A 13,406-nucleotide genomic window follows, 5' to 3' on the forward strand; every position below is an offset into this window, starting at 1 on the left:
TTGCCAGTTCCTATGGGCCTGAGTGGCCTCCCGGTCTTTCTCCTCAAATCCCCGGGGCTCTGTCTCCTTCCTGTCCTCACCCTTCTCAGGTGAGCTTGGGGGTGGGGAGCCAGCTCCACTGTGGTCAGGCAGGGACAGGCGGGGCTGGCAGGGTTCCAGACAGGCCAGGGATACTGCTGGCCCCAGTGGGAGAGAGCAGGGCTCCTGAGACCAGTTGCTACCACTGGAAGGAACGAATAAAGTAGCCCCAGCCCCTACGGGTTGCACACACTCCTTCTGTGAAGTCTGACAAACCAATGTCAGATTCGCCACTCTCCCATTGGCCCTGAATGGGGTTTTCAATGCGGATCACACAGAGGCGCAGGTGCCTGCTCCCCCTTCAGGACTGATGGGCGTGTGGCCAGGAGTAGCGAGGGCAGAAGTTTCTTCTGCTGGCTTCTGCTGTAGAAAGTTCCCTTGCCAAGGCCAGACCTCCCTCCCCCATCCCAGGACACCCTGCCTTCCTGCTGAGGGCCATTACCAAGTAGGTATGACGCATCGTAATCCTTGCCAGTGTACCCCATGTTAAATGGACTTGCCTTGGAAATTTGCTGCGACCTTGCTTGTGTGTTTGAGAAAGATGACCCTGCTCAAGGTGATCGAGGGTGGATCCAGGTTTGAGGAAGTATCCTGCAGGTTTGAGGAAGTATCCCTGTCCTTGGGTTTAGGGCGTGACAATAGGAGTTTTAGGAAAGTTCGAAGTTGAAGATTATTGCTGCTGGGATTAGGGTGTTCCCGCTGCTTGTTCCCGTTGTTCTCGTGAGATTCAAATGGGATTTGAAAAAAGCCTCGTGGAGTAGGATTTGGAATCGGACATATTGGAATTGCTCCTGAACGTGTGTGGAGGCTGGTGTGAGATCGGGAATAAAGAATTGCTGTTTGAACCTACAAAGCTGTGTGGTGGCTCGTGATTCTGTGCCAAGCCGAGACATTGGCACTTGGCTTTTGGCACCTTCCGACTGACTGGCCTGGGGTCTGGGGCCCCCGACGTCCCTTTCCCAGCTTGGGCAAGTCTGGAGGGCTTCTCCTGCCCTCAGGCCTCGCGAGGCACCGGGCCCTGGGCTTCCCCGGGGCCTGAATGACAACCCACTCCTCCTGTCCTGTGCTGCCCCTGTGCTTCTTTTCCCAGAGCCATCAACCCTCCCTCTGCCTCGCACAGTCTGTTCTCTGGAACCTGCAACGCGATCGTTTTCGTAGCTCGTCTGATGACAACTGTTTAAAATCGTCCTTGATTAGAGCAGTTTTTCAGCAGAGGCTTAGTGGAGTGCGGATGGCAGGCTGGGGGCTGGTGTGAGGGGATGATGTGGGGCTGAGACCCCCTGCTTTCCTCCTCTCCTTCCTCTCCCTCCTTCTGGATTTAACACCCCCACCAGCTGTGCTCTTTCCCACCTCTTCCAGGACCCTCCCCATCCCTGATTCTCCATCTTCTTCCTCCTTTTCTCCTCTGGTCCCCACAGGGCTTCCCACTTTCCTGGAAGCCCTGGACACCAAGTCTACAACCACTGGGGACCAATGGGACTTAGGACTCTGGTCAGATCTCCAAAAAGCCCCCTAACTCTGTCACCCACCTTCAGCAGTTCCTTGACTTGGGGGAGGGAAGAGAAATGGCTCTTATTTCACCATCGGTTCCTCCTCCCACACCCTCGCCAGGGGGGTGGCCTACAAAGGGGAAGAGGCTGTGTCCTGGAGGAGCCTAGGCGGTCAGTCCCAGGGCTGCGAGCCTTCCAAACCCAAAGGTCAAGCCGAGGGCTGGAGGGTCCATGAAGGTCAAAACCTCCTCTGTCCTCCCCAGATTCCCTGCTTCCCTACAAGATCTCTGCCATCTTCAGCATCTCACCTAGCTCAGGCTGGGTGGCTGGGCTGAATCCCACCCAGCTCTGCTCCCTGATCTCAGGGCTTCCCTGCCCCCTCAAGTCCTCTGTCCACTGCAGTTCAAGAAGACGACCCATGGCCCAGGAGGCCACACACCTGATCCCCCTCATCCTGATGGTGCTCCTGGCCTCAGGTAAGAAACCAGGGAGGAGGGAAGGGCACGGGAGAGAGGAGAGGAGGATGGAGAGGTGAGATACGCACAAACGGGGCTCTGCAGAGGGGAGAGCCAGGAAAGGGTGCCCTGTGGCCAGAGGTTGGCTCTGGGGCACTTTCTGAGGGTAGCCACAACAACTTGCTCTCTGAGGAGGGAAACCCCACTTCCTAGCCCTGCTGTGGGGGTTCTCTGACTTGAGGGTGTGTTCTCAGGCTCCTGGGCACAGAACACAGAGTTCTTACAAAAACCAGAGGGTGAGATGATCGTAGTGAGATGCCGGTACAAGACCGACCAACGCTCAAAGGTGAAGACCTGGTGTCAGAGAACGACAGCAAATTATTGTAGATTACTAGTGGGCAGGGGCAGAAAAGAGCCCCGATCCTCCATCCAGGATCATCTCAGGCTTGACTACTTCGACGTCACTATGACTGCACTCAGGGTAAACGACTCCGGAGTCTATTACTGTGGAATCTATGAAAATACCGAGGTCCACATTCTCAGAACCATCCATCTGAAGGTGTTTAAAGGTGAGCTATCCCCCTTCTTATATATGTGGCTCTTGGCCTTCCATAATCACAAGGTGTCAGAGCTGGAGAGGACCTAGAAGTCATGTTCTCCAACCTTCTCCTACCTAATATCTGGGGCACAAGAAGAAAAGCCCCTTGCTCAAGGTCACCTCTTGATTCTTACTCTTCTCTCCTGAGTCCCATGCTGGGTATGACATTTGGGCTTCCCTTGCGTGAAATGTGCTGGCTGAGAAATACGGTGAAAAATCACACGACACAGCAATAATTTTGAAAAATGAGGGTGGGGCCGCTCTGCGACCTGAAGGGTCCTGCTTCCACACTGGGAAGAGAGAGTGAGAACCCAGGTTTTCTTTGTTTATACAAGGGGGCTTCAAAAGGCTTTCAAAGTAATGTTCTTTTGCCAAATAAGGTAGGAGGTGGGCTGTCCAAGCCGAGGGTAATGCCCAAATCCCTGAGCTCGAGGGCTGTCCCATTGGTAGAGCTGGGATCATTCCCGAGGGGAGACCTAACTCCCCGTGGCTCAGTACTGAGTGAAAAACCACTCACGTCGCGTCACGGGGTGCATCCCACCGTCACCTGGTGGTCGAGGGCTGAACTGGCCCTAGAAACTGGAGCCTCCTGGTTTCCAATCGATTCTTCCTTCACGTGTTTCTCTTAACATTGTTGCTGTCACCAACAGGATGCTGCCATCTATCTGGAAGGAACTTAGAGCGTCCCCAAGCTTGAGCACAGCCGAGGAGCAGTCCTTTCTTGGACATCCCCACCCCTGATCCTAACCCCAGGGTTCTCTCGAGGGGCTGTGGGGTCCGCTGCACAGAAAGACCACCGGGAGGTTCTGGGAGTGGGGTGGGTCGTGGAGAAATGTGAACAGACAGGAGGCAGCTGAAGAGCCAGGCAGGCGGGAGACTCAAGGGCTGAGACCTGGAGGTGTCACACCTGAGGATCCTCACCCTGGACCTGCCCCTAACCACTGAGAGCCTTAGGGTTTAGAATGGCGATTTAGGGGTGATCGCTAATTCTGAGGCCCCTGGGTATTCTTTCTAAGAACTGCAGAGGTGCGACCCCCTGCCTTTATCTGTGACATCAGAGCTCGAACTGTACCTTCTCAGCCCCCTCTCTCCGTGGAGCTGAGTCTGCCCAGCCATTTGGTCTAACAAGTGCCTGGAGGTCATTCTTGGCCATTTGCTGTCCGAGTTTAGCTCAGTGCTCATTCCATGTACATCACAGGGCCAGGCTAGGCTGTGGAAGGGGAGCCCAAAACCTGAAGTCCCAACTGTATGCTGGAGGACCCCACAGCCCAGACAGAAAGATGGACATGTTTATAAAGGGCTAGGACAGACATGTGCATAAAGGGTGGTAGGTGCCTCAATAGAAGCATGTTGGGTAGAGGCCCAGTGAAGGGAGGGGTTGGACAAGCCCAGGGTGCAGCCTCTCACCCTGAAAGGACTCGGAGGTGGTACCCCCCAGGCCTTGATGGATGATGAGCAGGAATTTATTTAGTGGAGACCACAGGAGTGCTTAGAGGGAGGCTTTAAGGGTTGGAAGTGTAAGACATGCTCAAAAATAGCAAAAACAGAGATGCCCACAACATAACCGATATACAAGTGACACTAAAGCCGCTCACGCTGTGGCACTTCCCGATGAGGGAAATGGAGCAGCACATCCCCTTCTGGTCCAAGGCCATGTGTGGGCTCCTCCCATCCAGGGCTAGGATCTGGGAGTGGGAGACCTGGAGTGCAGGGGAGCAGATGGGCACTCCACATATTGTCATCTCTTACAGCTTCAACCCCTCCCACCACCAGGAGCATCAGAATGACAACAGCCATGGCCTTTGCCACCAGCCCTGTCATTGGAAGGTACTGCTGAGCCCCTCCCCCAATCTCTTAGTCCTGTTTCCTCCCACCCTTGGTGGACTGTGCCGGGTGCCCCCAACTACTGAGGGCGGGGATTCCAGAGATGTAGCCCAATGCCAGGCAAGACCATGGCTGTGGCTTCTGCCTCTGTCCCTTCTCCATCTTCAGAAAGAGCAGGGGCCATCCCAGAGCTGCAGGGCGTCTGGAGAAAGGCGTGGTCTGTAGTCACGGATTGTTTTCTGCTGCCACCCCAGAAAGTGGGTCTCTGTCCCCTGCCCTCTATCCACCCTCCCTGCAGATTGTGAACCTGGGCTCTTGTAAACCATCCCAGGACAAGAGATTAACCTAGAAACCAGGTGCCTGTCAGTGGAGCTGAGAGATGTCCCTAGAACTACTCCCTGGCCCCCCTCTGACCCTGACGCCCAGTCACTTTCCCTAGGAGCCTGCTCCAGCATAAGGCTGCCTACCTCTGTGTCCTCCCTCTGCTTAGGACAGGACCTAGGGAAATGCTTTATTAGCAGGCAGAGCTGTTGTCAGGTGACCCCAGTGTACCCTGAGAGCTGACTGCACCTCGCAGAGAAGGGCTGGGGTGAAGCAGTAGGGACAAAGGTCAGTTCAGGAGGCTAAGAGGGGTGCATGCAGACCCTCCAATGGCGGCCCGAAAGGAAAGTTAAGGTGCAAAGGTCAGAAAAGGAAAAGGAAAAAAAAAATCTCATGACATCAGCCCCATTCTTACTTTGCAGAGGTGAGACCCGTGAGAAGCAGAGCCCCTGCCAGTGTGGCTGCCATTGTGACTGTCTCCTGCTCAGCCCAGCAGCAGGGACAGAAGGGAAGCCCAGGAAGGCCTGGAGGGACCACAGGCATGGGGAGGGATGGTTTTCTGGCAGGAGGTGAAGCTGGACTCCAGCTCCCCTCACCTGGCTGGTCCTTGTTCCCAAGCCCTTCAGGCAACCAGAAGTGGATATTCATCTCCTCTGGCGTGGTGGTGGCTGTCCTGCTGCTGGGGTTCATTGTCCTCATGGTCCTATATCTCAGGAAAGTCCGAGGAAGAGACAGGAAAGGTGAGCCCCTGTCCTTGGCTCTGGGTGGACTACTGACTGCTCAGCCATTACAGGCAGTCCTCTCACGGTGGGGAACAAGGCTTATCATGCTCATTTTACCAACAAGGAAACTGAGAAGAGGTGCTGTGTCCAAGTGGCTCTCCTTCCATTTGCCAGATGGCAGGTCCCCTGGTCCTGAGGGTTAACCAGTCAGTCCTCCTTAGAAGCTCAAGGTCAGCTCACCTGAAGCCAATTCAACTCCATGCCCATTTACCTGAATCTAGGTGTGCTAGGTTTATCCATTTGGGATCGTATACTTTTACCATCTTTATGTTTAAGGAGTTTTTAACAAGTCTATGTAACAAACTTTTCCGGGTAATGACATTTAAAAAATATTGTTGCTATCATTTTTATATTTCATCTTCCTCATGGTAGGGAATGAAATGGGGAGATAGAGGCCAAAAGACACCAAGTAGCAAATATCCAGGATGAACAAGACAAAAGACCTAATGTTCAACATGTGAGCTGTGCTAATAATGGCACATTCTGTGCAGGACTTCTGCAAAACCAGGAGATTATAGCTGCTCTTGCCACAGGGAGGATTATGGGTAATGAGGAGAGGATGTGTTAATTTCTTCTACTATGGTAACCATTTCACTGTGGTTATATATTTTGTAACATCAAGTTGTACACCTTAAATATACCCAATGATTTTTTTTTTTCTTCCATGTGCTGGAGAGGGAACCCATGACCTCAGGCGTGCTAAACACATGCTCTACCACTGAGCTACACCCTCTGCCCCACAATAAAATTTAAAAATACATAAATGAAAGGGGAACAAAGGGGATTTTTTTTTGCCCTCCTAAAAGCACTTCTAGGACTTTAATCTTCAAAGTTTAAAGTTTCTATCATCAGTTGCATGTGAAGTCTGCCGCACTTTGATGACTTCTACCACTTTTCTTGATTCTTTTTTGTTGATTGCTTTCTTTAGAACATGAAACTATGTGCTTGTTAATTGTATGCCCTGGAGATGGTTCTGTTGACAACAAGATTAAAATGTATGCATGGGTCAGAAGTATATCGGAGCTCGTGGATATGAATTTTTCAAGTACAAATCCTCAGGGGAAGAAGGGGATTATAAAATTTTAGATGTATATTTTTCAAACGGTATAAAATCAGTTTAGTGGGTCACAACAGCATTTTTATAAAGCAGAATAGAAAAGCAAAACATCAAAATGCTTCACACAATTTCTCACTGAACTTTGAAAAGTGAGTGCCCAGGTGTGAGAGTGTGAGTTTGTGGGGTAAATGGTATTTCTCATTGGGGTTCCTGGTTCAAAAAATTTGAAAGACATTACTGTAAATAACTGCATCAGCAAATAGATCCTACCTAAATTTGATGTTTAAATTTGGAATTCTCTGTGCACTGGAATTGATAATGAAGTTTACCTAGGTTGGGCCAGTTAGACACAGGCAGCTGGGTTGTCTTGCTCCGTAGTGTCCCTGGATACTGTTCTGTGCCAGGCCCTTGAGGCCTCCCCAGGCAGGAACAAGCTCTGGCCTCTTCCCAGCAGAGTCCCTTCCACCCAGCCAGGGCCTGGTCTCTCTGCCTTATTCCACGGGAGCTGGGTAGAGGTCCTTCCCCTAAGTCTGAGTCTTCTTCACAGGTGAGAAGGAATCCCACCACATCTATGAGGACATTTCAGACCACAAGGAGGCGAAAGCCCCTGTGAGTAGGACAGCCCTCCCCTGGGACAGAGACAGACAGCCTTCCCACATACCTTAACTTCCCAGCCTGCGCTTTCTCACAGTTTCTGTTCACCCCAGACCTTGACATACTAATGGCTGCTTGAGACCCATCTACTCACTTCCTTTCCCCAAACTCCTCAATTCACATTCCTTGGAGAGAGTTGGCTGACCTGGCTCTTGACCTTCACCCCAGGCCTTCACAGGAGGCAGCTTCTCCTAAGAGGTCGGGCCAGAGCCTGCCCAGGGCTTGGCTGCCTGGGTTCAATTGTGTGGGGCCAACAAGGGAAGCAGCATGCTCCTCAGGGACTCTCAGCAGGGCTGAGGACTGGGCAGCTTCTCTTGGGTAGGCCTGTCCTGTCTAAATACCTGATGGAATCACAGAAACATAGGATGGGAAGGACTTCAAGTCCTCGGGTTCAGCCCTTGTGTAATGCTGGGATCACACTACAAATAACACCCCTACCCCGTGTTCTAGCCCTCTCCCCAGGGACTTTGCCTCTGTGGCTCTGGAGTGGAGCCTGGTTCTGCATTTTTAACAAGTTCCCGGTGATGCTGATGAGGCTGCTTCACAGACCACACTGCGTAGCCTTGTTCCTCACGCTCGGTGACCATGAAAGCCATTCACGGCCAAAGGCTCTGCAGGATCCATGCCTTATCCTACATCTTATCTCTGTCCTCCACTCAGTTCCGGGCCCTCTGAGGGCCCCTGACCACTGCAGCTGTGATCTGTACAGTGGGACGTCTATCTTTTTTGATTTCCAGGGCTTCCGTCAGCAGATTCTCTCTGATGAGGACACTGCGGCCATCTGCTATGCGTCCCTCATCCATCTAAACCACTTTGGCACTGAGGACCCCATCTACAGTAACACTCACCCCAACTCCAACCCAAAGCCCGTTCCCCACCCCCTTCAGACTGTGGAATATGCCAGCGTGACCGGAAAAAGACTGCCACCCTCCCCGCCAGCCGCCCTCAGTGGGGATCCTGGGAATTGAAGCAGAATTCACCAGGCAGTGACCACTGGCCAAAATGTTCCCTAGGTACAAAGCGACTCTACCAGCAATGGGGGGGACTTGAGGTGGCAGAGATGACCACAAGCCGTCAGGGGCCACGCCCTTTGGAGGCAGAGTGCTGCCATAGACAAGCTGTGGGCATAAGAGAGGGGTTTCTGGGTCCCTCCCCAGTACCGCCCCCCAGGGGCTAGGAAGAGTGCTACAGCAGAGTCCAACTAGGCAGGGGCCTGGGGCCCTCGGAGTAACCCATTTTTTTCTTTCTTTTCTTTCCCTCTTTCTTTTTCAAAAATATTTCTAGTTGCGGATGGACACAATATCTTTATTTTGTTTATGCAGTTTTTTACGTGGTGCTGGGGATCACACCCAGTGCCTCACCCGTGCCAAGTAAGCGCTCTATCATTGAGCCACAACCCCAGCCCATCTGAGTAACCCATTTCTTGCCTCCCTGTGTGACCATCACTTCCTCTTGACCAGGGGCCACAAAATCCTGCCAGATTGTGCAAGTTCCCCTGTTGGTGCTTCTCGGAGTTTCCAGGCCAGCGCTGGGGAGCGCTGCCCACCCCAGCTCCCTCCTCTCCTGCCTGGCCTCCTGATTCTACCTCCATTCCCACCCTTGGGATTCTCAGACTCTGCCACGAAGAACAGTGGGATGTGGGCAGTGCCCACTACTCTTGAGCCCTTGCCCTTGCCAAGTAGTGTGGGTGGGGGAGCTTCCGTCCCTGTGGCCATTCACACAACTCCCTCCGAATTGATTCGGGCTCCTCTGCCCTCCGTGGAAGGCATTATACCCGCATCTTAGTCATGCCCAGCAGGCTGGGCAGGGCCCTGCTGGAGACAGGGTCTCTTTTTCTTTATGTGCCCTCAAAGAGTGACTCTGAGTGCTGAGCCCAGGGGGAGGGGGGACTCCAGGTCAGGTGGCAGCAGGATAGTGTTCTGCTGTCTCTGAGGAGGCTCACTGGGAACTGCAGGTTTGTCACTTCTCCAGGGTCACTGGACCTGGCTGCCGGTGGGATGTAAACCCCACTTTGCAGGCCCCAGTAAAGAGTCCCGTGGACTCAGCTTGGCCTTCAGTCTCTCCATGAAGGGAGCTCGCCTATTCCTGCTCAGGCAGTTGGTTTGTGAAGGTTTTTTGTGGAACAGGACATGGCCTGCCCTCGGTCACTAGGAGACCTCTTGGCCTTGCCCACAAGGTGGGACTAAGGCCAGGCTGCACCATGGCCAGAAAGGGAGTGAGTGGTTGGGCAAGAGAAGGATGGGAGGTTTGGGATCCAGGGGGCTGGGCTTCCAGGATGAGGTCTTCCTCTGGGAGGAAGGCGAGCAAGCTCCTGTGATCTCTGACTGTGACATCTGTGCTGCCATCATCTGCAGTGTCGATGGCAGGATATCAGTGTTGATGTGGTCTGTCCTCGGCCTCGGTCACTGTGGGACACAGTCTGCAAACCTGTAGGGCCAGGCCCTCAGGTTGTGGGAGGTGGGCGTAGGGAGGGAGTTGGGGTCTCTGAGTGTCACCTTGGCTCCTGGGGTCTCTGCCCTGCTCCACTTGCCCAACCCTCCTCCTGCAATCCAGATCTGACTGCTAGAGGGAGGCGATGGCTGCACTCTGACTCTACCTGTCCCAGCCTTGCTCTGAGGAGGTCACTGGGATTGACCAGCAGCCACACTTGACCTCTGGTCCTTCATGACCCCCAGCAGCACTTCTGCTTTTGGTCTATATTTTCTCCTATGTACCCACTGGGGGAGCCCATCTTCACCATGTGCTCCCCAACTTGGGTCTCTTGCCTGCAAGGCTGGCTACCACCCCAGGAGTTATCCTGAGATTTAGTTTCCTCTCCAACTGTCAAAACCGAAGGGTTAGCTTGGACTGGAGGTCCTGGAGCTGGCTGACCTGTGTTCATTAGAGAAATATTTATGAGTGCCACAGACAGCCAGACACTTGGCTTGGGGTTGAGGATACAGAAGTTAATTTCAATAGGCCAACATGGAGAGAGCATGGAATGCCAGATTCCTCCATGTGGATTAATGGCTCCAAGATCCCCCAAAGAGAACTACTTTCTCCCATTTTGCAGATGGAAAAATTGAGGCACAGAGAAGCTAAGTAACTCCCTCAAATTACACAGCTAGTAAATGGTAGATCCTAGACTCTGAAGTTTCAACAACTTCATTTCTGAGTCCCTGTTTACTTAAGAATATGTGTGTGTGTGTGTGTGTGTGTGTGTGTGTGTGTGTGTGTATGAAACACTAGTGACAATACAAACAGGCATAGATACAGCTGGAGGAATGCTGCAGGGGTTGGGGAAGGGTAGTGGAACATGAGCTTTTGTGATATAAGCCTCCAGAGGCAGGAGGGGATCACAGGGGTACAGCAGACCTGTGGGGCCAGGCACTCAGGTTGAGAAAGGTGGGCTGGAAAGTTCAAGGGGAGAGATTCCCAGTTCACAATTAGACCCCAGCACTTAGGTGGTCCTTCCACCCATCCCCAGGGAGGGAGCTGGCCCTGTGACCACCAAAGACCTGGGAGTCCCTTTCCAGAGCGGTATATAGCCTTTCCCTTTTCTCAGTGCTGGGTCTCCATGGCAACCAAGCCACCCCTAAACCCCAGGCCCCACGGTCGAGGTAGGAGGGGAGTGCTCATCCTTGACCCCTGGAGCCCCAGGAGGTGTGAGGTCATTGTCATGTCCAAGCCACCCACCCCAGGAGCAGCATCCCTGAGGGTCTGTCAGCAGCTGCATAGCCCCTGCTTCCTATGCCTCTCCTCCTCTTCAGGCACTTGGTGCCACATGGGAGGACTCATTCCTCAGCTCGTCCCTTTTATTTTTCAGTGGTGGCTTCAAGCCACTGCGTCTTGAGATGGTCTGTTATGCAGCAACAGGAAACCAAAACACACAGCCGAGGCAGATCTGGAGAAGAACGTGGGGAGGAGGCAGGCCATACCCACCAGAGACCAAGACTTACAGTAACGTGATGATAATTACTGTGCCATCCTTCCCCGGGAAGTCGGCCAAGGTGACAGGATGGAGAGGCGAGAAGCAGCCCATGGATGGGTGGGAGTGTGATATGCAGCAGAGCAGGCATCGGGAGCACAATTAGCTCTCCATCTGGGGGAGATAAAATTAGGTCCCTACCTTATGTCTCACACAAAAATAAATTCCTGGTGGGGTTTAGATCTCAACATGAATAGCTGAACAATAAAATGTTTAGACAAAAATACAGGAGTTTTTATGACTTCAGGCTGCAGAGGGATTTCTTAAGTAGCTCATCAAAGGCCCAAAGCACAAAGGGTAAAAAAATGTAATGTTATTGACTGTATTAAAATAGAAAACTGTGGTACAGAAGAAGGTCCTGGGAATAAGGTAAGAGGGGGAGCTGCAGACTTGGAACTGTTGTTGCTCTGCAGATACCTGATGAAGGATCAGAGGCCATGATTTGTCAAGAGGTCGTTCATATCAATTGAAAAGGGACAAATCATTCTCAAATGGCATATAGGTTAAAAACAAAGCAGATGAGAACGTTTGAAAAACCAAAGGCATTTAAACAACATTGAGCTTCGCCAACAACCAGAGAAACTCAGTTCTTAACTAGATATGTATCTCTAGCAGAGGCAGTTGGGGGCTTCAAATATATCTAAAAATTTATTTTAAAATACATGTAGTTATTTTTCTATACACACAGAGACAGATGTTCATAGATAGAAGGATAGATAGATGGCTTCCCATTCATTTTCTGATTCTGAGAGTTGATGATAATCCATAGAAAAATATTTAGTTCCATGTATGAAATTGAGCAGCTCAAATGACTTTTTTTTTCTGTAAAAATGCATATAAAATCATTTGGGGTGTGTGCTGACATCAGGTTTCTGTTACACCAAAGGTTTATGCAACAGAGGAAAAACATTTAAACATGGAAATGGAAAGAAGAATCTAGATATGGTACTATACATACGCCTTAGTGTGAAATTTTACTGTAAAATTCCATGTAATACAACATAAGAGAAAACATAGCCTTTCATTCCCTAGATTGAGTCATTTCCCCTCTTTTCTCCCTTCATTTTCATATAGAGCCAAATACTTCTGGACAAAGTTGGTGATTGGTACAAATGTTAGTTATATTAACTATGCATTTCTGTTTGCTTAAAATATGTCCTACTTTTTAAACACATCTATTGCAACAGTCCCTGCAAGGGCTGATGTGGACATAACCCTGGGTTCTGTAATGTGAAGGTAGGGGTTGGCACAGCCACCACCCAGCTGGAGGACAGAGTTGGAGCCAGCAGGACTCAGAGGTGAGGGGAAGAGTGGGGAGGGGCGGTGGAGAAGGAGTGACCGTGTTCTGCCTGGTGCAGGCCATGAGGAGGAAGGGGAATTGAAAACACATAGAGACGCCTACCTGATTTGACCAGCAGAAGCTTGAGGCCAGGGAGTGACAGCGAAAGAGAGGCTGGGAGAGAGAAGCACTCTGGGGAGAAGCTCAGGAGTCTAGGTTCAGAGGCATTTGCCTGTGTGGGTAACTGCTGGGTGGCTCAAGAAGAGAAATCAGGGGGCACTTGCTGACCTGGGGAAAGTGGACAGAAGAGCTCTGACACTTGGCAGGTGCTTTTGTTTAGGTGATAAAGAAAGGAAAAAGAAAGAGAAGTTGCCAGAGAGGTAGCACAGTACCCATTTGCTGTTCCAAAGTGTAAGCTAGCTGCAGGAACAAAACCCCTAACTCAAGTTTACTTCTCACTCCGGTCCTAGCACAATGTGGGTCCATGAGAAGGCTCTGCTCCACACAGTCACTCAGGGACCTAAGTTTCTTCCCACTGGAGGCTCTATTACCTCTAAGCCTTAGGGAGGCCATGGAACCCTCTACTCCTGGGCAGCAAATGAGAGGAGAGAAAGAACTAGGATTGTCCAGGAGGTTCCGTGGGCCAGGCCTGGAAGTAGTGTAAGGGTAAAATTTCTAAGCTGATTCTAAGCCGCAAAGCCTGAGTTAAAGTGTAAAAGACCGGGCATTGTAAAGTTTCTAAACTGCAAGGCCTGGGTTAAAAAGTAAAAGACTAGGTATTGTTAAAATACCTCTGCTACCCCCAGAACCTGTAATCCCTGTAGCTGTTAGGACAATACTGGAACTGCCCAGTAAATATTCTCATTGACTCCCTGGTTGTCTAATAAGGTGGGATTCTGTG

The 13,406-nt window shown here is 51.4% G+C and overlaps 1 protein-coding gene across 1 annotated transcript; it reads left to right on the top strand.

The window, feature by feature from the left end:
- Nucleotides 1-1,986: 1,986 nt before the first annotated feature.
- Nucleotides 1,987-8,227, top strand: LOC113179115 (CMRF35-like molecule 5). Its single transcript, XM_026383531.2, has 6 exons — nucleotides 1,987-2,044; nucleotides 2,278-2,592; nucleotides 4,373-4,448; nucleotides 5,385-5,506; nucleotides 7,153-7,214; nucleotides 7,997-8,227. The coding sequence occupies exons 1-6, from the start codon at nucleotides 1,987-1,989 to the stop codon at nucleotides 8,225-8,227; spliced, it is 864 nt and encodes a 287-aa protein (XP_026239316.2).
- The last annotated feature ends 5,179 nt before the right edge of the window (nucleotides 8,228-13,406 follow it).

Source organism: Urocitellus parryii, chromosome 8 (genome assembly GCF_045843805.1).
Source record: "Urocitellus parryii isolate mUroPar1 chromosome 8, mUroPar1.hap1, whole genome shotgun sequence".
Lineage (NCBI taxonomy): Eukaryota > Metazoa > Chordata > Mammalia > Rodentia > Sciuridae > Urocitellus > Urocitellus parryii.

Excerpts from the sequence above, each read along its gene's own strand:
- LOC113179115 (XM_026383531.2), top strand. The coding sequence starts at position 1,987 with ATGGCCCAGGAGGCCACACACCTGATCCCCCTCATCCTGATGGTGCTC. Across the intron at positions 2,045-2,277 it reads GATGGTGCTCCTGGCCTCAG|GCTCCTGGGCACAGAACACA; the intron begins GTAAGAAACCAG and ends GTGTGTTCTCAG. Across the intron at positions 5,507-7,152 it reads CCGAGGAAGAGACAGGAAAG|GTGAGAAGGAATCCCACCAC; the intron begins GTGAGCCCCTGT and ends TCTTCTTCACAG.